Consider the following 21,957-nt stretch of genomic DNA (forward strand, 5'->3'; position numbering starts at 1 on the left):
TTTGGCAAACTAAAGTAAAAATTAGAAAAATAAAAAGCATGCAGGCTTTTTGCTTTGAAGTTTTCTGAATAACATTGAATAACATAATATTTTTTGTAGCTTCAACTACAGTGATTCTCTTGAAACGCAAAACCCCTCTTTGAAAATCGTCCCTGTGGTTTAACATAAAAATACATAAGCTCTTGAAAAACACTCTATTCATCCCTATGGAAAACTGATTAATTCTCATTGTATTCATATATACTGTATATGCAATAGAACCATTCAAAGTGTTGAGAATCCAAGTCTTGGGTATCCCAGAGAGGCTGAGATGGAGGATAGTATTGTTCATTCTTTTTCAGTATAATTCATAGATTCCTTTCCATCACTTAGCAGATAAAGATCTCCTCTTTTATAATGCATAACAGACATTTAAGTCTAAATGTGATCACAACCAATGTGTTCTTCTTTGTACTAGTAAATAGTCACTGTTCTTTAAATTATTGGAACGGAAACAAACACACACCCTCTTTGGCCACTTACTGTAGCTTTCCATCTAGTTAATTTAAGGAAAAATGTCTAAGGAAAAATGACTGCACAGTTCCAATGAATTTAAAACTTACTGTACAAGAAAATACTTTTAAAATCAGTAATACTCAAATAAGAAGATGTCACTGTTACATGTATTTCAAAAGCGAAGCAAGGTTAGATGCTTTTTTTGTAGTCATCTTGATATACGTAGTTATGTTAAGTTCATCCTTGTCCTTTGCCTTGTTCAGGCTGTCAAAGAGAACGTGCTCTTAGACTGACCTCTGCTGGGAAACAGAAGTGGTGCACCTAGACTTGAGAATAGGAAGAGCATAGGATTGCAAATGAAAAGAGCTATTCAGCCTTTCTTCCACTTTGGTTGTTATTAGCTTAATGATCAGAGGTCCTTATCAAGCCAATTCCTGAAGGATCCCAATCTGGCCGAACAATATGGGTGAATGATTTGTTCCTAACACCCACTGCACGTTGAGTAAAGATGTGCCTCCTATTTTCAGCTCTGAGGCACTCTGTTGTAATTAACACCTGTGTTTTTGGGTCATTAGTTCAATGCTGTCTATAGAGTAATCCACTAGCTTGGTTTTGTCAGCATTTTGAAAGCTTGTCTGTGCTTGGACAGTTTCCTCCCCTGTTCCTACCTGAACAAATTTAGGATACTTTAACATATTGGAGTGATATGAAATTCAACATTGTAAAGCAAGCTTGTGCTAAGGTTTCCAGCTCTCCCGTACCTATCACCACCTATGTAGGTGCAACTTTGGTCATAAGCGCTAACGCAACCCTAAATACTCACAAGACAAAAAACAAAAAGCCTGGTACCATCTGACTCCATTTCTCCAGCCCTCTCAGGGGCCCTAGGCACAGGAAATGAAACAGCAAGACATATTCTGGACAAGACATATATAAAAACACGATAAAACTGTGTTATGTATGAGGATATACCACTAATACAATGTAGTTTATGCACAGATGTTGAGCATTTGGTTAACCACTCAGTGTAAAGGTCAGTTTTTAGCTGAGCCCTGCAAAACAAAATTGGTCAACATATACCGAACTTCTTTTCTTTGAGTGGGAGATTCACATACAGCAGGTGGAGACTTGTGTTTAAGATGCCCACATATGGTAAGAATATAGCATGCTGAGAACTGAATGCACACTATAGAAGAATAGCTCAGCAAATTAAAGGTTCAGACATTATTAATACTCTTGCTTGATCTACCTCTTGAACCAAAGAAACAAGAGTTCGGGGAGTGAGCTCCACCTTTCAACAGGTCAAAGATACAACAGTCTGGGACTATTTTTTACAGGTGCCTTACAGGTATTTTGGAGCACTAAGGACATCATCAGTAAATCTGTGAAAAGGCAGATATGCATTTTTAATATCTGAAGAGATTTCCTTTTAACACCTGTCAATCTCTCTGGAAATCCAGTTAAGAGAAAGGTTAGCATTCATTTTAAAGAGCATTCTTTTATTGTGTACACTGTAAGATTACTTCCACAGGCAGATTCATTTAAATTAGTTTGCATTAAGGTTGGTCCATCACTGAGGGGATGACTGAAAGTAGCTTTGCTAATAATTTGCACCTTGTTTTTTGTATTTAGTTTTTATAGTTATAAATAAAAATGTAACTATTTACAGTACATATATATTGTTACATATAGTTATACTGTAAATAAACACCATAATTATGCTACCATAATACTGAGTCAGAAAAAATAAACCATGACTGTAGGGGATGTTTTAGAAACATAATTTGTTATTATTGTTAAAATCAACATTCATGTGAAATAGGTGAAGATCCTATAGTATTCAGAGAAACAATTTGTTTATGGCTTTAAAAAAAGTAAAGTATACAGATTTTGCAAGCTGATTTTCTTCTCATCATTTTATTCTGGCATTTGATTAGTCTTTTTTTCCTAAAATGATTGCCACTGAAGAGGTTGTACACAAAATAAACTAATGATTAATGCTTCAAATGTTTTTATTGCAAATTAACATCCTGTAAATACTAAATATTATGGAATTCATGAATTCATCATTTTGTTCTTCATCAAAAGGAAGAATTCATATTCACATACAAAAATGATACGTAAGATACATTTTCTGCAGACATGCTATGACACAAGTTCAGTGCAGTACATAGTACATAGTACATAGTATTATAGTAACCTTTGGTCCTGAGCAATAAAGATGCACTGTTAATCACTGTCTACCTACAAAGCACACGTGCTAATGATTAGCTCAAAGATCTCTAAATTGGTTGAGTTTCCCACTTTGGGTAACATTAGGTGATGAAGGAAATGGAAGGACTGGTTATAAACTAGCACCTTATGCAAGAGACTTCAAAAAGAAGGGATAATGCAGAGATTAGAACCAAACTAAACTCTGACCACACTTGCTCTGAGACTGAAAAAAGAATATATCACATAAACAAAAAAACAGACTCGCAGCTTAACCATGGCTGGTTTAAGCAAAGAAAGTGGCTTAGTGAGAAACACTACTATGTTCCTCCATGCACTCCAGGCTTTTATACAAGCAAGATACAGTATCTTTGAAATTGAAATTTAATTGAAATTTTTCAGAAATTTTAGAAAATGGATTGATGATTAAAATGATCCAAATGAAGCCAATATACATCTGAGATTTCAAAGACATTGTATATTCATACTCCTTACCTAAGAACTATCAGTCATCTGACCCTTCTTGATTCTCCATAATCACAAGTTGTGGGTGAACTAAACACTCTATTCAATTGTGATTCTGTGGAGCAATTATTAATGGGAAGAGAGGATGCAAATTCCAAGAAATATTCAATGAATGTTAACAGTATCAATGTTGTTAATGGTTAAAAAAAATTGTTGTACACAATACAGTTTAAAAAATGTCAGCACTAACAAAAACATTATCTTTTTTGCTCAAGCTCTGTTTTATCTCACAAAAGTCCCACTGCTGAATGACTGGAGCCCTCAGCTGGAGAAACTGCACATGGACCCACTGATGTACATCTGTAATTCTTCATTCTTCACTTAGTCCTTCTTTCTGACTTTAGATTTAGGAGCTGCAGACAGATGAATAAAAACAAGGGTATCTGAAGCTCTGTTTCTACAAATCACTGATGTAATGTATGCCTTTTAATATTAACATTATAGACAGCTGATAAGTCAGCGAGTGAAGTAAGAAAAATCAATTCTCTGTTATCGGCTATGTTGGATGAGCACAGTACAAGAGGACAGTACAAGAGGTACAGAAGAACATAAACTATCTTAGAAATCACAGATTTCACAGTTGCTTGAAGAGAATTTGCTTTTAAACTGATAAATGATGACGCTGGGCGTTTCCATTTCTGGTCCAGCATAGGTACATGTTTTCTGGTTTCAATTAATTTAATTTAATTATTGATTCTCAAGATGACTGGGAAACTTTAGTCGCTGAGGGAGAACGATGTCAGAATTTATAACATCTAAAGGACTGTAGGACCAGGATTTGAGGGAATTACACAACTTTAGTCCCCTGTACACACTGGCACAATGATTCTGCAGTTCTGGCCTCTTACCGTTTGGGTTTTCTTGTTTGTAAAATGTTTTTAACATTTCCACAGCTTCCTCTGCTCTGTATCCTGAAATACACTGAGAATAAACAGTTCTTTTAATTAAGGCAAGGCTATAACTTTGAATCAAATATACAAATAAGCAAGAATATTTATACAACCATATAAATTGTATCTATATAGTATATTACTTATAAATGGACACATTGTACTCATACTTTTTCTGGTTTTCCTACTTTTATGTAACACAGAAACCACTGCCTTTTGTTTTAGCATATCATAACTGAAATTAAATTATTCACAGACAAAAAAGATTTCTTATACCAGATCATTGACCATCGGACTTTTAGTCCAGATTAAAATGGAAATGGAGTACTGTACCTTATATGGTGTTCCAGTGTGTGGTAATTCATCTTCAGGGATATTGAGCACTGACCCACAGCCACCAAACCTCTCATTTTTGCAACCATAAACCACTAGTGGGATTTATGTTAAAATGTTAAGGCAATAAAACTTTTCTGTAACAAAAATGTCTGTATTCTCTATATTAACAAAGCCATTTAATTAAGAAATGATGTATTTTCTCTTTTATTTTTTCTTCTGTATTATCACAACTAGTATACACACTAGTATACTATAGTTAAATCTTATCAAATCCCTCTAAAAAAAGTCTTCTTAAATCTCCAATTTGCTGTATAATTTACTAGGTGTTGTGCCACTTGTGAAATTAAGGAATACTGAAGGTCTGCAATTCCTACCCTTTTTTAATGCAGTACATCTAATCTTGCAAAAAAAGTAAATTGGTCTCCCACCAGTAATATTATAGATTAGTTTCTTTAATTCATGTGATAATTCCTGCATGTTTGCAAAATATAACCTGTCTATAGGCAGTCACAAATGTTTTTATATATCATATAAGCTTAATAATGTAGCATAACGCTAAACAGTTTCATTCAGTACACTTGATTTTCTTCTTCCTTTAATAATGATATAACAAATAATAGTCCTCAGAGAATAACTTTTGCAGGGATCCTTAAATAGTAAAGGAAGCTATCCCTTTGTTTGAATAAAGGATCAGCAGTTTCACTTTAAGCCGGATCATTGTGGTATATTTGTGCATTTTGCGGGATGTGTATCACAACAGTCTGGATTGGACTAGATTTAAGAGTTACTCGAAGGCAGCGGGCAGGATACTCAATAAACGAAGTGCTCCCGCACACATAATGCACGGCTCCACAGTGACATACAGGACAGTCTGGTCCAACACCTCTCTGGAATCCCTGCCATTGTCACGACACCACTCCAGTACCTGGTCCAACGCTACCATCTCTGCATGCCGTGTTGCCTGCAACACACAAAGGAAAAACAGGTGAATGGACTACTAGAGCCCTATCTTATTTCTAAGTTTCAAATAGTTAAGTAACTTTCTTTTCTCATGTTAACAGGTGTATGTTAACTGGATGCACTGGCAAAATGTATGTAAATCCCAGTCCAGTAACACAGGAGATTTCAGCTTTGAGCCTCACAGAGTTCCTACGCCAATCTCATATGACTTCCATTTGCCATTTTCTGAATATACAGGCATATCACTGAAATAGAACTATGATTTTTCTTACGACATAAAACAGCAGTACAAAAAAACTGATCCTCAGTGAAGAGCTACAAGTACAAATAATCCTACAGCAGACAAGTTGTCTTCTCCACTCTAGTACTTTTAAATTATGTGCATCAATGCCTGGATGAGCCTAGAGGATGGGAAGTGGAACTTACGTTTTTTGTTTCGTTGACTTCATTTCTCCCTTTTCCCAAAATCTCATTGTTGTACACCATGAGACATCCCACAGGCACCTCTCCATTCTCTAAGGCTTCTTTAGACTGGAAAATTGCAAAAACAAAGGGTCAGGGTCTTGTTTCCACCCATCAATCCATTTTCTAAATGCTTTGTCCAATTCAGGGTTGTGAGGGAGCCAGAGCCTATCCTGGTAGGCAGTGGGTACAAGGAAGAATACCTCCAGGACAAGGACACCAGGCACACAGACACATACACACTCATATCGAGGGCCAATTGTCCCAGAAGTCAATTAATCTACGGGTAGGTCTTCGTCTGTGAGAGGAAACTGGAGCACCAGAAAGAAAACGCACAGTAACAAGGGGAGAACTCCAAGTCTAGCATGGAGCCCAGGGTCCCACAGTAGAACTGCACAGCAGCAATGCTAACCACAGAGCCACCCTGGATATTGTTTCCAATTAATTTAAATCTTGAGCTATAAATTGAAAGAGCTATAAAGTTTGTTTGTTTTTTCCTTGCTACCAGTTCATCTTGCCCCAATTCAGACAAAAATACAGACTTCTATTGTTTCATTCTTGGCTACAGTGATAGGGAATAATCCATCCCTTACAGACAATTTGTTCCAGGAAAAAATCAAATTGCACAAACTATACTGTAGAAAGCAAACATGCTGTATCATATTACATTAAATATTTTCACACTATGCCCATTGATGTTTGAGTAGTTATTTAGACAACAGATAAACACGCATTGTGAGCATACTGTACTATAAATACCGTTCTTACCATATCGAAAGCTCTCTGCATCCAGCCCTGTATTTCTTCCGAAGAGGGCTGAAAGTGGTTAGTACTTTTCTCGCACGGAAAACTTTCTTCATATTCCGTCCCCATCATGGATTACCCTAAAGGTTTGACACACAAAAACTCTGAAAAGGTTAACAAAATATCGAGTAGAAATCATCTTAAATGGGTTAAAACTGTGAGTTGGAAGTACACATCAAACACAAGGCATGTCAATGGCTCCAAAGACTAATACTGTATAATGTGAGGAGATAAACGCATCCAGTTTTTATCAAGAAGATTTGATAAAAGTGACTCTCAGTTATTGTTTAACGTTTGTTATTAATAACAGCTTTACCTAGCAACAATATTAAAAAAACGGTGAAAATATTTAAAGGTTTTATTCAGTTAGTATTTCGACCGACTAAAACGAAATCACGTAATTTTAACACACTTTTCTTTATATATAATACATTTAGATGTATTTAACACGTCAAACTTTAATAAACTCGAAGTGTTTGAAGTGTGGTAAATGAACCATTCAACTGTATATTGGTGAACAATGAAAACCAAGAGAGAAACAGTATTTCACATTACACATTACTTACTGTAAAGCCGGAACCCTGTGTTTCGTCGCAGTTTCACAGGGGGTAGATACTGTTAGCGGGGCAGGCATTGCTAGATGATCACCGATGTACAGAGCATTGTAAGCGGTGTTTAGCTTATCTAGTTCTCATGTACGATTGTGAAAATAAATCTGTCAACGCGGAAAAAAACTGTAGTCTGGCATCTGCCTCAAATCGGAGGAAATGTTTATGTCCACGTGGAGTTTCCTTAAACGTCATAAAAGAAAATTTATATTTGCAGGGGCTTTAGTCGGAGGTAAATATTTTCATGTATCGTGTTGTCTTAAATTTGCGTTTTAGTCATTCACATTACGCCACTAGCAGCGTCAGTAATATCGAGGGTAAAGGTACTCATAATGTAGCACCCCGTATCTGAAGGTGTCGAGAAGTCATGCCTGCTGAGGTGACAACAGTAGTTTGCTCTTCAGGTGTCGACAAAGCCTGTTGTGAATTGCAAAGCAAATTGAAAAAGCAAGTCTTACATTAGCGTACTGTTAAATCTGTATTATGTAGGTTACAGTAACAGTGATAAAGTCAGTTAAGTGATAACAATAACATACAGTACAATTTAATTTATTTTCTTTCTCTTTTTCTAAGGGGTTTACCTACTGGGTAAATATGCGCAGAGGAAAATCAGAGAAATTCAGGAGAGAGAAGCAGCAGAGTACATTGCGCAAGCCCGACGTCAGTATCACTTCGAAAGTAACCAAAGAACGTGTAACATGACAGGTAACGTCAACATGCCTGCATCACATCACCAGAAACATAACCAAAGATTAAGCTTAATTCTAATATCCCGTGTCTCTGCTACACACAGTTATCCTTCAACGTTTTTTTCTTCAAATTTGAATATATAATAATATCTAATATGTATCAATAGTATACAGAAATAACACAAGAAAGGTTATCAGTGAAAAGAAGCCATTTGCCCCTTCCAGCCAGTATGGTGAGAGATTGAACTGAGGATAATATCCACCCATTTCTTTCAAGAAATGGGTGGTATCAGCTTCAACAGTGTGGTTGGCTAGCTTGTTTCCACCAACCTTTTGGGGGAAAAGTGCCTCCTGTTTTTTGTTTTATACTTCTTCATAGTTTCCACTTGTGCCCTCTGTTTGTTGTTTCATCGTTGATTCTGAAGAAATCCACTGGGGTTGCTTTGTCAGTGATTTGGCGACTGAATACTAGGATCAAGTCCCCTTGTAGTCTTTTCTGCTCAAGACTGAAAAAGTTCAGCTCTTTTAGTCTGTCAGTGTAGGACACTCCCTTAAGCCCCAGAATGGATCTGGTTGCTCTTCTCTGGACGGATTCAAGAGCAGCAGTATCTCTTTTGTAATGTCTTGACCAAAACTGTACATAATATTCTAAATTAAGCCTTACTTGTTCATTGTGTAGTTTTAACATAACATGCTTTGATTAAAATCCTACTTTAAATTATTTATTCTTATATTTTGATGCTTTTTTATCGCTTGCCTATATTATGTAAATGATGTCTACATAAACACTTCAGTCTTCTGCCAGAAGTAATCTCTTCTAACTCAGCATTTCTCTTTTTGTATTTCGAGTTGAGATTTTTGCTATGCGCAGGTAGTATTCTGCACTTGTCTACATTATATATCACCTGCCAGATATTTGCCCAGTTTTGTTTTTTATCTGAATCTTATTTTAATTATATTTGCTTATCTAGTGTTTGCAAACCGTACTACTTTGGTTGCATCTGCAAACCTGATCAGTTTACTAACTATACAGAAACTAGATAGATGATATAACTTTGGAAGAGTTGTATTCCTAGTACAGACCCTGTACTGTTATATTGCATCACCCCAATTTTAGCCTTTACTCCCTATCATTTACTCCCTCTCTGTTTTCTATTAACCAGTTCTCAATGCAAATACACACATTTCACAGAATGCCTACTACCTATAATTTGAAAATTAAACATTAATGGATGACTTATGGATAAAAAGCCTGACAGCATAAATATTCGATGATATTCTCTGTGTGTGTAGATTACTGTTGTTCATTATTCAACTATCTCTAACGAGTTAGTCAAGAAAAAACACATTTTCTAGACTATCTGTAATTATTTTCCCATGTAAGTGGTTGTCTAATTTAGTAAGATTTTTTTTAACTAACTTCATATGCAATAAAGGTCAGACTTATTGGTCTGTAATTACTTGGTTCTGTTTTTAAACAACGGGCCCTATGTTAGCAATTCTCAACTCCATGGGAACTACCCATGCTTGTACTGCTTGTACTTGCTTACAGTGTATTGAGCTGTGGTGAACATACATGTAGGACAAATTTGTTTTGACCACTTAAGCAGGTGATTTGTTTGGTTAGGTAGTGTAGTAAACATAAATGAAAAAAATGAATATCCCAATGCATCCTTATCTACAATGTGTCCTTGTAGTTCTCAACAACCACAGTGCCTCAGCTGAACCAATTAACGTACAAACCTGATCAAAGCACACATGTTCTCAATTGCTGTGCATTCAAATTACGAAGACTAACTGATGCGCATAACAGCAGAGTTACAAACTTCTAGCCTGATCTCAGAAGCTAAGCACGGCCAGGCTTACTCAGAATCAGGCTGAAAGACTTCAAAGTCAGGGCTTTCATTCCATCTGAGCTCGACATCTCCAGTGCTGATTGATGTCTTTAATTGATATACTTGCTAATTTATACTAGTGGTTCATTTGTTTCTGCACTCAGTCCTGAGTTTCAGAAATACTTCACTTCAAGGGCACTGTTCCCACATCTTCAGCAGACAGAATGTTAAGCTGCCTCTCCTCACCTTGCTGAGCCTTATTTCTGTCTAAACAGCTCTTAACATGCAGTCAGTTTCTGATCAGCAGCCACTCTCACGGTTAGCTTCATTTCCTTCTTTAGTTGTCTCCTCTCAGGTAACGCACCGGAAAGCAGGCAGTTGTGAAACCCCGGAACTGGTGCTGCACTGGTATCAATTCCCAATCCTATGTGGCCTTTAAAAAGATTTGAAAGCAAATTTATAAATAAATCAGTGCCTCCAGAGTAGTGCTTTACCGGGAATGGTGCTCATCTTCTGACCTGTACTGTCACGGATTTTGATCCATTATTATCTGTGTCGCTGGTCCAGAATTCCTCAAGCAGGGACACTATCATTAAGGACTGGAATGGAGCAGAAACAAGAAAAGAGAGTGTTCCTCAGGCAGAGCTGGGAACCTCAGCTCTAAAGGTGACCACAGTAGGTTGTACAACAGGTTACTGCTCTAAGTGCTGTGGGTGGGCCACTAGATGGCACTCTCCCCTCCCTGTTGACCAGAATTTGCAGCGCTCTGGTAAGGGGACAGGGGACACTGTGCTGTTGTACAGTATGTGCCATCCTTGAAACATTAAAGATGTTCATAAGACTTAGAGTTGCTCGCCCTGATGTTCTGGCTAAATTGTAGTCTAGGCTTCCACAGTCCCTCCATCCTAAACTTAATGTCTAAACTGTGTTAACACACCAGTAGGGCTAGTACCCCATATTCTGTACACACTAGTAAGCCTACATTTAGAATATTGTGTACATTTTTTTGTCACCATGCTGTAGAAAAGATATAGCTGCTCTGGAATCCGTCCAGAGAAGAGCAACTAGGTACATTCCAAGACTTAAGGAAATACACCACACTAGCACAGAAAAGACTAGGGGAGTATCAACAATTATTCAAAATCCTCAAAGGCACTGACAAAAGTCAACTCAGTGGATTTTGTTTTCTGAAAGAGCAGTGAAACATGGACTGGAAGACATAGGTGGAAACTGCATGAAAGTGCATTTAAAACTAATAACAACAAGCAGTTCTTTACATCCAGGGATGTTGGAGTATGGCAACATGGTATCCAGCCATGTGGTTGAAGTCGATACTGTTTTTTTTTTTTTCAAGAAACAACTGGATGAGATTCTTGGATCATTATGTTCTTATGTTCTTGATGTGATTTGTAATTTTTTTATATTGAAAGCACTATATAAGAATTATTACTATGTATATTTTTAAGAGGAATATTACTCTAGCCAAGGTTTGTGAACCTGGGAAATTTGGCATAAGATTTTTCCCAGGAAAATACATTTGCTTTCCACGTTGTTACCATATTGCTTTGTCTTTTTTTGTTGTCAGTGTTATCAATGCTCCCAACTCTAAGAGATGCCATTATACAACACCTGCATTCAGAAAGCCTCACAGCTTTGCTAAAGAACAAGTGAGTAATTCAAGATGTGTCATTTTGTTTAAAAATGAGTAAAGCGCATAACAGGGCTGACAATGTTCTTGTCATGCAGATGATAAAAAGCTATTGTTTTCTGTTTTAGGCCAGCAAATAAGTTAGAAATCTGGGAAGATCTGAAGATAATCAGTAAGTTCCATTCTTTCCATTTAATACTGGGTATTATTATTATGTTGTAAATATTGTACAGTTACTGAATTTTACTGCTCCTACATGATTGTACAAAGAGTTACATATTCTGTTTCTGGACAATGCTAATGCTACATTACATGAGAGGACTCTGTTTGGCCCATCTTGGTAAAACAGGTTGGGGTGTGGACAGTAATTGTTTTGTTTCATCATACAGAAGATTTTACTTTAAATTGTAGCTTTTGTTGTTATTAGTTAAGTTAAGGAATGTTGAATGACTTTTTAAAGGGGGGTTCTGAATTAGAATTGTTCGGTTAAAATGCCACAGATGGTAGCTTCACACCATGAGCTCCTCGGCTAAGCACTGAGGCTGAATGACTGGGCTTGTCGTTGGCTGTACTGAGAAGGGTTTTTTTCTGTCTGCCTTCGATTCCTTAAAATCTGAAATGACACTTATTCCCCGATTGAGTTTGACAGCCTGGGGTTAATTTCCTTTTCCCACTCTCTGCCAGGTTTCGCTAGAAGCATAGTAGCCGTTTACAGCACCTGCATGCTGGTTATTCTTCTACGAGTTCAGCTCAACATCATTGGGGGTTACATATACCTAGATAACTCTGTCAGCAAGAATGGAACGGTAGGTATTCTTTTGTGAAGCAGAGCCTCCAGTATGGACCTAAGGCATGTCGAGAACACAGCACTGGATTGATTTGTCCTTTGGTACCCTTTCACAAATTTGTGTTGCTACAGATGTTTCTCAACCCCACATACAGTGTAATATGCTTGGATGAGAGGGCTTGTTTATCACTGAACCTGTTACATAATGCGATGTTATCCCCTTTAGACCTGTATAGCATTTAACCTACCTGTGGAGGGAGGCTGCATGATTCTTTACTGTCTGGCAAAGTGACACTCAGTGGTCCTGAAGCCAGATGCCTATGAAAGGTCTGATCAGATCCCAGCAGGGGTGCCAAGCTGCATGCATCACACTTATAACGCTATTTTTGTAGTGTCAGATCTGTTGACACATCTAGGAAAAGCAACAAGAATTAAAAAAAGCAACAATGCAATCAGTGTATTGCAGGTATTCTACCATTGTAGTACTTTATTAAGTAGTGTTTACAGAATGTAAAATAATAAATAGTTTATTCTTTCCCACTGCATTGTAGATCTAATGTAATTATTCGGACACATTATTATTATTATTGTAAAAACTGAAGTTGCGATTATTATGTACATTTTTCATTCTTTTGAGAAGACATTTCTCGTTCAGGGTGGAAACAAATCTAACACACTCTGGTAGTGATCAGTATCTTGTGCTTGAGGGAGCGATGTGACAAAACACTTAGAAGCTGAGGTGTCAACTGTAAAGCTGCTCGCCCTGTTTTGGAATGAGCCATTTTTATTAAAATGTTCTTAACTGCAAAACAGATTCGGCCACAGGCATGTTTAAAGGGATGATGCATGACAAAAATAAACTACTGAAAACAAGTAACACCCGGAATGGGGTTTGATAACATCTTGCTTTGTGCTGTGCTGGTTCTGGGTAATGCTGTTCACACACAAAATGTGACCCTACAGCCCTGGCTGTAGCCTGTGACCTGTGTGACAGAGGTATAAATCATCACACCTCTCAATTCCAGACCCCTTTGGCCCCCCCTGATGTTCAGCAGCAGTATCTTTCCAGCATTCAGCACCTCTTAGGGGATGGTAAGTGAGCAGTGCCTTTTTTAAAGAAGTGGGTTGCCAGAAGGTTTCTTACGTGCTTTCTTAAATACGCTTAATTTTGTCCTGTGCATTTGAAGTATTCTGTATATAAGCGTATATATTCTGTTGTGTGTGTATGATTTTATGATTAAACCAGGTTCTCCTCATCACTTTGCCTTTCCTGGGAACGGTGCCCCGTGACACTTTGACACTCTGATTTCTGTTCTCCTTTATCTTCTCTGAAGGGTTACATGAACTGATAACTGTGGTGAAGCAAGCTGTACAGGAAGTGCTAGGAGGGTAAGTCTGACTGCATTCCTTGTTAACAGGCAAGAGGGGAAGACAGACTGGTTTCACTTTAACATGAGCCTTAGTCATTAATGTTCTTATCTACATTAATATTATGTAGTCCCAAATCTGCATCTGTGAAACTACTGTTAACTTTTAAATCTCATTTTATAAGGAGTAGTTTATATTTTAGAGCCTTGTATTTTAATGATGCTGTACCTTGTTTTGGTCATTATATCATGAGGTATTATTGCATCACATGATTTACTTATTTATATCACTATCCATTATGTAGGTTTGTACTGTTACCATTTTGCAGTTTATACATGTAGATTATAAGTCAGCTTTGATAAGGCATCATGTCAATTATAATAAAGAATAAGCAAGCCCAACTGCTCTTAATATTTAGTCATGAGAGCAAAGTGGATATCAGCAAAAAGAAAAATATTAGTCATTAATTGTTTTTCAAGTTATTTCTTTCTCTTTCCATCTACAGTTTTTACTTGGCCATCGAAAAAGTACAGCTGTAATTTTCCTCATTAGGTAGAATTTGGAGACTAGTGTATTTGGCCTACAGATTATGATGAAGCTTATTTTTTGGAAGCAAACATTGTTTGAAGAAACATTTAACACAATGTGAGGAAGTAGTGCAGGTTTTCTCCATTGGGAATAATCCTACTCAGTTCCTGGAAGTAAATATAGTTTGAGGCATCTGTTCCAGTCAAATGCTCACAAATATGTTGTTAACATAAGCAATGTGATGTCTCCTGGTTCTCTGCCAGAGTGTCATTATAATGCTATTTACACAAGACCACTTTAATATCTATGTGTCTATAATAATCAGCCCTTCACATATTGCATTTACTCTGTCTCAGATAATTTCTTTGTCAATTGCCCTTGTTCTGACTCATTTTTATTATGTTTGGAAAAGAGGTTTGCTCTTCATGTTATTGGAAACGTAGAGTAGTGGTAACAAATATACAGGGCAGAAAGTAACTCAATGTTACATGACACTTGTTTTCCTTTATTCTTCACCACAGCTATACAATAGATTAATAATCTGACGAAAATGTAGACAAAACAAATATTTGTTAACCAAATAATAAATACAACTATGCAACACACACTACATACAGATATGCACAGTGGGTTTAACTTATTTTAGACCAGAACATTCCTGTAATCTAAATATATTATAAAACAATTTAAGAGGCCAAAAAGGGAAACAAATGCATCCTAATAAAAATGGATCCTACCCAGGATTAAATCTCCTTCTCCAAAACACAGATGCCCGTAAGTGAATGGGAACAAATTTCACTGTTCTAGCAGTTCATCGCTAAAATAGGCGAGACATTTTTAGCCTCAGTATTCTACAATATACTGTAGGAAATCTCACTTCACTTCCTGTCCTCACTTCCTTCTATCTCATTTATCTTCTTGCCTTTCTCTTCTTTTGGTTCCTGTGTGCTGTGGTCCATTCCTATGGAGACTAGCTAATGACCTTTCTAGGAATACCTCAGTCATTGTTGAATGTTTATCCCTTAATATGTTGGTATTCATGATTTACTGTGAAGTTAATTTACCAAAGTCTATTATTAGGAACACCCTCAGCAGCAGAGTATTCTGTGTTCCAAAGTTACTCTGGAGTTAATCAAGCTGGGAAGTGCAAGTGTTGCTCCTCGGCTGGGACTTTCCCCCAGTCATGTAAAAAGTGGAAATGGAGTTGATTTCATCCTGTAAAAGAAATAATGAGTTTATTTCTATGCCATGCTTTGTTCATAGCCATTTTCTGTGTCTTGTGTTTTATTTTAGGGTTTCTTTGAAACAGAGCCTGTCTCTTCAAGAGCTGGAGCAGCACATTAACCAGATCAGAGCCCTCGTCGAAGGAGGCAACATAACTGGGCACCAGCGGCCTCTCTCCTGGTATATGATGCCGGATGAGGAGAACACATTGGCTTCACAGGTTAAGTGTTTTCTGGCTCATTAAAGGTTATAAGATCATAACAAAAATTAAAAAAAACAAGAGGAGGCCTGTTTGCCCATCTTCCCAGTTTGGTAAATAGTAGCTAACTGATGTTGCATAAAGAGGTTCTTTCACTTCCCCATAGTTTATAGTTGCGTTCTCTGGTTTGTGTTTCCCTGTGTGTCAGTGGTTTGTGTGTCTGTGTTACCACAGACATTTGGTGTCTGTGCTTGGCTGAGGAGCCAGTGATGAGAAGCCGCCATCTGTGGGTTAATAGCTAAACTCTCAGTCAAAATCCCTCCTAAATGAAGAAGAAGTCCACTGATTTGACTTTGAGTATAATGAACGTGAGCATTAAGCAGGTCTTGGTCACTCCTGCTGCTGCCGTATAAGGCTCTGTCCTAGCAGTCTTCTGCAATTCCAGTGTCTTGCAAAACAAAACAACAGAGGGGAAGAATTGCTTTATTACTAATTAATTATGTTTTTATTTGAAGCAACTTACATTTGCACCCATTTGTGCACTAAGTTTACAATTAGTGGCCCTTGTTTTCATGCCTGCGCATCAGTGTTCAATTATAACAACTTAACCTTGAGGATGGTTTTGAAGTTGCTTCACAATAACTATGAAAATCTAATCCATTGGGTTGTACTTGCAGGCCTGTGGTTTAACGGAGAAGGACGTTGCAACGCTAAAGCTGCTAAATGAAACCAGAGACATGTTGGAAAAGTAAGTGTAGTAAATTCAGTCAGTTTCAAAAGCTTTCCTTGACTGCAGAGGATGTAGAACTGTAACATCCTTTCTTGATGAGTACTGACTGTTTGTGTCTCTGTTGCTCGAGATCAGGGATATAAGGTTTTAATCTGTGCCTAAAGAAAGGTTTCTAAAAAAAAGGCAGAACAGAAAATTTGAACCTTGTCACCTCTTAACACAGATTGGAGGGAAAGATTGTATGGTCCTAATGTATGTGTGTGTTGAGCCTGATCTCTGCCATATTAATTCCTATTAAAAAGCAGTTAAAAGACCTATCTTTTTTTTTTTTTTGCTTGTTCCTGTGTCTCCCTAGTCCAGACTTCAGCACTGTTCTGGGCACCTGTCTGAGCCGAGGGTTTAGTCGTCTTCTGGACAACATGGCGGAGTTCTTCAGACCACCACAGGGAGATCCGGCCCGGAGCAGCACAGCAGACAGGTCAGGCTGACAGATAACAGGCAGATCCACCTCGAGGCACACAGGGCAGAGTTGTTCTTAATGATGTACTACATATAACAATATAACAATGATACACCATGAGTAAGAGAACTGTTCTGAGCCATGTCTGACATGTCAGTTTCAGCTGGTGAAGTTTCTGTTGGTGTTTCCCGATCGCTGTGAGAAAAAGTTAAAATCTCACATGAAAGCCACTTCTTCCTCTACGCGTGTAGTGCCTTGCAAAAGTGTTCAGCCTCTTCCAATACCATGTTTTTAGCTGCAATGTGAATTATTGTATCTATGAATAATTAAATGACAGCAACACTGCAAAGAAAAACCACTCAAATCATAACAAAAACATGTTAATTGCATATGTATTCAACCTATGATCAATACATGGTAACTTGGAAAAGTCTCTACCAAATTTGCACACCAGGAATGGATTAATGTTTGTACATCTGTACATTAGTTTTATACTGATTTGTTCCCAGACTTTAGTTTGGGTCATATTTAATGGAAAGTATGCTATTTATGCCACTGTCATGTGTACCAGCATTTACACTCCCACTGTATCTTCATATTTACCCTGTTGACTCTGGGTTCTTGAGGCGTCATTTCTGACCATAGAGTGACCACCAAGCACTTCATGTTTTTTGTGGTTTGCCTTAACCATCTGCTACCTGATCCTGGAATAGAGCAAACCTGTTTGACAATGTTAGCAACGATTGCCTAGGGAGGCTCCTGTACTTTACACCCTTTGACAAGCAGGGAGAGGTGCAATTCTGTCAGTTTCTTTGTGTCAAAGTCAGGTGCATGCTACCGTGAACATGGAGTCGCTAGTTCCTCAGTCTCGCAATTTTCTTTCAGTTGCAGCAGCTTTTAACTCTAGTGCATTCACTCAGTGAACCGCTTCAGAATCAGCAGTAAAATAAATACAAATCAGAAAACACTCATTGAAACCATGGGGAAGTATGTTTAAAACTGAGAATGCAAGGAGTTTGTGTACACTCTGCGGGTTATGGAAGGTTGTTATTAAATGTGTTTTTAAAGCTTAAACCCTGGTTTATTTCTAGACATGGCTGAGATCTTGAAATAAATTAGCTGCTAAAAAAACAAATGGGCTAAATGGTTCAAATGGCCTCCTCTTGTTTATAACGTTTCTTACATTCTACTTGACCTTCTAGATAGAAATAGACTTAATCAACCAACATCATTTTTAAAATAAGGGATATATTCATTATTATGGTCAAGAAATGACTGGTAGATTGAATTTGGATTGGTGAACAAAAACTTTCATAAGCGCTACAAGTGAAAGGAGCCCATTTAAGGATATCTTGTTTGGTTCTTAATAGCTTAATACTGTAATTCAAAGATTTCATCTAACCATTTCTTGAGGGATCACATGGAGTTTGTTATAATACTGGGGCTAGATAGTTTCATCCAGACATTATACAGCTATATGCAGTACGTAAAGAATTACGTTGTACTCTTTTCTCTTAATGTACAGATGTTTCGCCACACTCTTCTTTCAGTGTTTTATTCTGAAATAGTCCAGTGTGCTTTTTAACCATACATTTTGAAGGAAATTAAAAAATAACCTCTAATGAAATCTGGTGCAAGATAGGGTAGTAGTTTGACCACATTTCTTTCCACTTACATTTCTGAAATCGTTTGAATATCTGACGTTTTATGAAATACCTCTGTTTTGCAGTCTCTCTCACGTCAGTCTTCCATTGGCAAAAATCATCCCCATTATAAATGGACAGGTACACTCTGTGTGCAGTGAGGTACCAAGCCACTTTGTTCAGGTAACAAATGTCCTGTTTACGTATTTCACACCATGTTAAAAATAATAAATGTTAATAGTTGCTTGACTGACATATACTTTATAATCATCATTATCTTAACAATTGCAGTTTTTCAAATGTAGGGTATGAAAATAAATCACATTTCTGATTAATAATCTGGGGTTTAAGAAAACTGAAGCAATTGGTTCAAAGGAGATTGTCTAAGGACTAATGGTAACTACTGATGCATCATTCTAATGTGGAATTTACTACATACTTGCACGTTGCGTTAATTAAAAAATATTAACAAAGATCTAAATCAATTGCACCAAAATGGATCTGGTTTTAATGGATCCGAATTCATATTGCAATGGATTAGGTGTTTCATTATCAGAAAAACATGTTCTACTACGGTGTTTCCCATATCCCAAAATCAGAAAACAAAAGGTGGTACACTAATAAAAAGACATTGTCTCAAAAAACTTGTAACTGGCACTGTGTGGAGATACTGCTAATTTCCCTTTTATATTTGTGCTTTTAGGATCTCCTTATGATTGAGCAAGTGAAGGAATTTGCTGCCAATGTCTACGAAGCTTTCAGCACACCACCTACACCCACACATGAACTTCAAAAATAAGCCCTCACAAGGACTTGGAGAGCTTAGCTGTTTAGATGTGCACCTGACGCAACAAAGGCAGTTACATTCCTGACAGATCCACACATTGCAGGACCTCCTGTAACACCGCATGAAATTTATTTATAAAACAAAAGTAATTTCCATTTCTGGAATGAAAAAATCATCCTCTGCCTTTGGAACAAGACGAAGGATCTCTGCACTCATCAGCCTTCTCTGCTTAAAGCATTGAAGGTGCTGTGTCCTGTTTTTCCTGGGAAAAGATGCTGCAATGTAATCATTCCTTTAGCATTCTAGGAGAAGGAAGAGGAATGCCAAGACTGCTCTTCTTGTATGAAGACAAGGGTACTGGATTCAGAAAGCTAGGGAGCTCCTCTGTCCAGTTCTTGTCCTCTCCAGTACCTTTTCCCATGACTTTACTTACGTTGGTAGGAAGAGACTTGATGGAGTTCAGTCAAAAAAAATATTTTACAGCAGCATCTTAAAGAGTGTGTTCTATTGCAGATGTATAAATGGAGAAAATGTGGAATTACTTTTTATCTTAATTTCAGATTTTAAATGTAAATCAGAAGGGCTGATTTAGGTTCCTGTCTCCCTTTCTAAAATCACAGCAAGCACACAGTAGATGTTGCTGGTCTATTAATCTACAGGAGTTCTCCAGTCCTGTTATGTACCTGGATTCTCTTTTAACCTCAAAGGGCCTAAAATGCATGTGTCACTACTTGGAACTGGGCAGCCTGGATTGCCCTGTCCTAGCAAAGAAACAGAGGTCCAGTTTCATGATTCTTAAATTGGGGATCTGCTCACTGCTTCTGTACTAAATCTACTGTAATACCACAACTGTTTAAAGGCGTTGTGTGTTAAACATGACCTCTGTTTTACCATGACCATAATTACTAGATTCAGCCAATTTGGGTTTTTCTTTTGTTAGAAACAATGCATTTTGTTGGGAAAGGAGGCAGGCAGAAATAACATACAAGTGATGGTTATTGCTCTCTGATTCTATTTTACAGTATACATTTAACATTGGTTTCTGGACATCAGGTGTGCAGATAATTGTTGTGGCCACTGTGTATTCACAGCTATGTGAGAAGACACCAGTTTTTATTTTTTGGAGCTGGGATGTTTTTTTTAGTCCTGTTGTTTCTCTTTAAAGTGGCTTCAGTGATTATTTGTAAATGTGGTGTGCAGTGGCTATTTGAAGCTACTGTATATGGTTGCTGTAAAATTGCACCCTATATGGATGATGTATTCAGATGTATAGTGTAATATATGTTTCCTTGTCAAAGATAGGTAATGTGAAAAAGTTGGCATTTTTATGACAAAAGACCAATCAACCTGTTCATCTTAACTCACCTTGGTATTATTTACGTTTATTTCATATGTACTGGTCTTATTTTATTATCAAGAGCAATGAGACCTTACCCAGTTGTAGCCTGTTTTGGATTAACTTAATGGACAATTCAGTGACAGATCTATTATAATTGAGCAAATACATTTCCATTGATGATATTTACATAACTATGATGTTGACTATCAACTATGTGAAAACTTGTCAACCTACTTATAGGTCTTATAAGTTAACATGTCTTCTAACATACCAGGAACAGTACAAAAAGGTGTAAGAAACATATGATTACTATAGGACCAACTTAAAATGTTTGTCCTAAATCAGCCCTTTCTAGTCACTTAAATTCACATTAGAATAAAACTTTACTGAGATAAAAATAAAATGAACAGAAAATTAGTCTCACTGCCGCATTAATGCGTGTTTTTTTTTATCCCAAGTTTCAATGTCTCGGAACTTCAATAAAATAGAAACCTAAGGGCTGTAAATATAAATTGACAGGAGCTGTGGTTTCCTCACCCTTCCTAAAGATAGGCAGGTCAGGTTACACTGGCTGTCCTCGCTTGCCCTGGTACCCATTAGTTGACCACATGAGAGCATGATATTCTGTCATACATATATGGCATATAGAAAAAGATACAAACAAAACAGGAATTCACTCAGCTATAACTGGATCTGTTGTTTTGTTCTGACTGTAGTCCATGTTGCCCTATAAATAGCCCCAGTGTTTTTAATTCAAACTGAGTTTTAGCTGTAAGTAATCTGTAGTACATTTTACTTCTTAGTAGAAGAATGACTGGCAATAGTCAGTGACCTCATTCTCAGCTTGCAAGAATTAGAAAGCATTTACCCTTCACTGAAATGAAACTGTATGACCTTTCACTGATTTTGTATTTAATTGGTGCTAGTTCTCAATAAATACTTAATTTTAAACTTTTTTTTTTTTCAGAATTCAGCTCAATGTTCCAAGTGAACCAGAAAGTACACTTAATTGTAGGATTGAAAGGGGAAAAAAACCCTCTGAGGTCTCTTTGATATTTCATAGTAATTCACCACACAACCATCATTTGGATTAAAGTTTTTTGCCGAGTCCTAAACAAAATTAAAGTGCAGTACAGTGCTAAAAATAAATAAAGGACAGAAAGACAATGTGTTTTGAAATACATCATTAATGCAAAAAGTGCAGCTGAAATTTACAGTAAAATCTTCCCATGGCAACTGAGGTACCCAAGAGCTTTGTGACAACCTTACACCTTAGAAAGGCACACTATAATGAAGAATGGCTGAAAAACTGCTTATAATGCCTTCATGCCTTATAATTAGTCTATTTTCAAATCATTTGAGCAAAACAAAAATTCTTACATTGAGTTATCAGTTCATACTGGTTACATTTAACAAGGGTATAGAAATA

General features: G+C 37.1%; 2 protein-coding genes across 3 annotated transcripts; one reads left to right on the plus strand and one right to left on the minus strand.

Annotated features, from left to right (window-relative positions):
* Positions 1-3,119: 3,119 nt before the first annotated feature.
* On the minus strand, positions 3,120-7,386 carry adat2 (adenosine deaminase tRNA specific 2). 2 transcript variants are annotated; one of them, XM_088626320.1, is made up of 7 exons: positions 7,250-7,386; positions 6,648-6,763; positions 5,844-5,948; positions 5,268-5,418; positions 4,455-4,561; positions 4,080-4,152; positions 3,120-3,584 (listed from the first exon to the last, which is right to left on the minus strand). In XM_088626320.1, the coding sequence occupies exons 2-7, from the start codon at positions 6,753-6,755 to the stop codon at positions 3,553-3,555; spliced, it is 576 nt and encodes a 191-aa protein (XP_088482446.1). In that variant the 5' UTR covers positions 6,756-6,763; positions 7,250-7,386; the 3' UTR covers positions 3,120-3,552. The 2 variants fall into 2 exon arrangements, with proteins under 2 accessions (XP_088482446.1, XP_088482447.1); XM_088626321.1 differs by lacking the exon at positions 7,250-7,386 and having other exon boundaries at positions 6,648-7,234.
* Positions 7,386-21,483, plus strand: pex3 (peroxisomal biogenesis factor 3). The gene is made up of 12 exons (XM_088626319.1): positions 7,386-7,523; positions 7,865-7,996; positions 11,401-11,482; positions 11,592-11,635; positions 12,148-12,269; positions 13,276-13,342; positions 13,585-13,639; positions 15,440-15,590; positions 16,247-16,317; positions 16,655-16,777; positions 18,489-18,585; positions 19,106-21,483. The coding sequence occupies exons 1-12, from the start codon at positions 7,451-7,453 to the stop codon at positions 19,199-19,201; spliced, it is 1,113 nt and encodes a 370-aa protein (XP_088482445.1). The 5' UTR covers positions 7,386-7,450; the 3' UTR covers positions 19,202-21,483.
* Positions 21,484-21,957: the final 474 nt, after the last annotated feature.

The sequence above is a fragment of the Lepisosteus platostomus genome, chromosome 3 (assembly GCF_059453375.1).
Source record: "Lepisosteus platostomus isolate fLepPlt1 chromosome 3, fLepPlt1.hap1, whole genome shotgun sequence".
Lineage (NCBI taxonomy): Eukaryota > Metazoa > Chordata > Actinopteri > Semionotiformes > Lepisosteidae > Lepisosteus > Lepisosteus platostomus.

What these genes read in the sequence shown, in the direction of transcription:
- adat2 (XM_088626320.1), bottom strand. Translation starts at nt 6,755, where the DNA reads ATGATGGGGACGGAATATGAAGAAAGTTTTCCGTGCGAGAAAAGTACT. An exon ending in ACACTGGAACACCATATAAG is followed by an intron (nt 4,153 to 4,454) that starts GTACAGTACTCC and finishes GTTTATTCTCAG; the next exon opens with TGTATTTCAGGATACAGAGC. An exon ending in CAAACAAGAAAACCCAAACG is followed by an intron (nt 3,585 to 4,079) that starts GTAAGAGGCCAG and finishes ATCTGTCTGCAG; the next exon opens with CTCCTAAATCTAAAGTCAGA.
- pex3 (XM_088626319.1), top strand. Translation starts at nt 7,451, where the DNA reads ATGTTTATGTCCACGTGGAGTTTCCTTAAACGTCATAAAAGAAAATTT. An exon ending in AGAACACATTGGCTTCACAG is followed by an intron (nt 15,591 to 16,246) that starts GTTAAGTGTTTT and finishes TTGTACTTGCAG; the next exon opens with GCCTGTGGTTTAACGGAGAA. An exon ending in CGGAGCAGCACAGCAGACAG is followed by an intron (nt 16,778 to 18,488) that starts GTCAGGCTGACA and finishes TCTGTTTTGCAG; the next exon opens with TCTCTCTCACGTCAGTCTTC.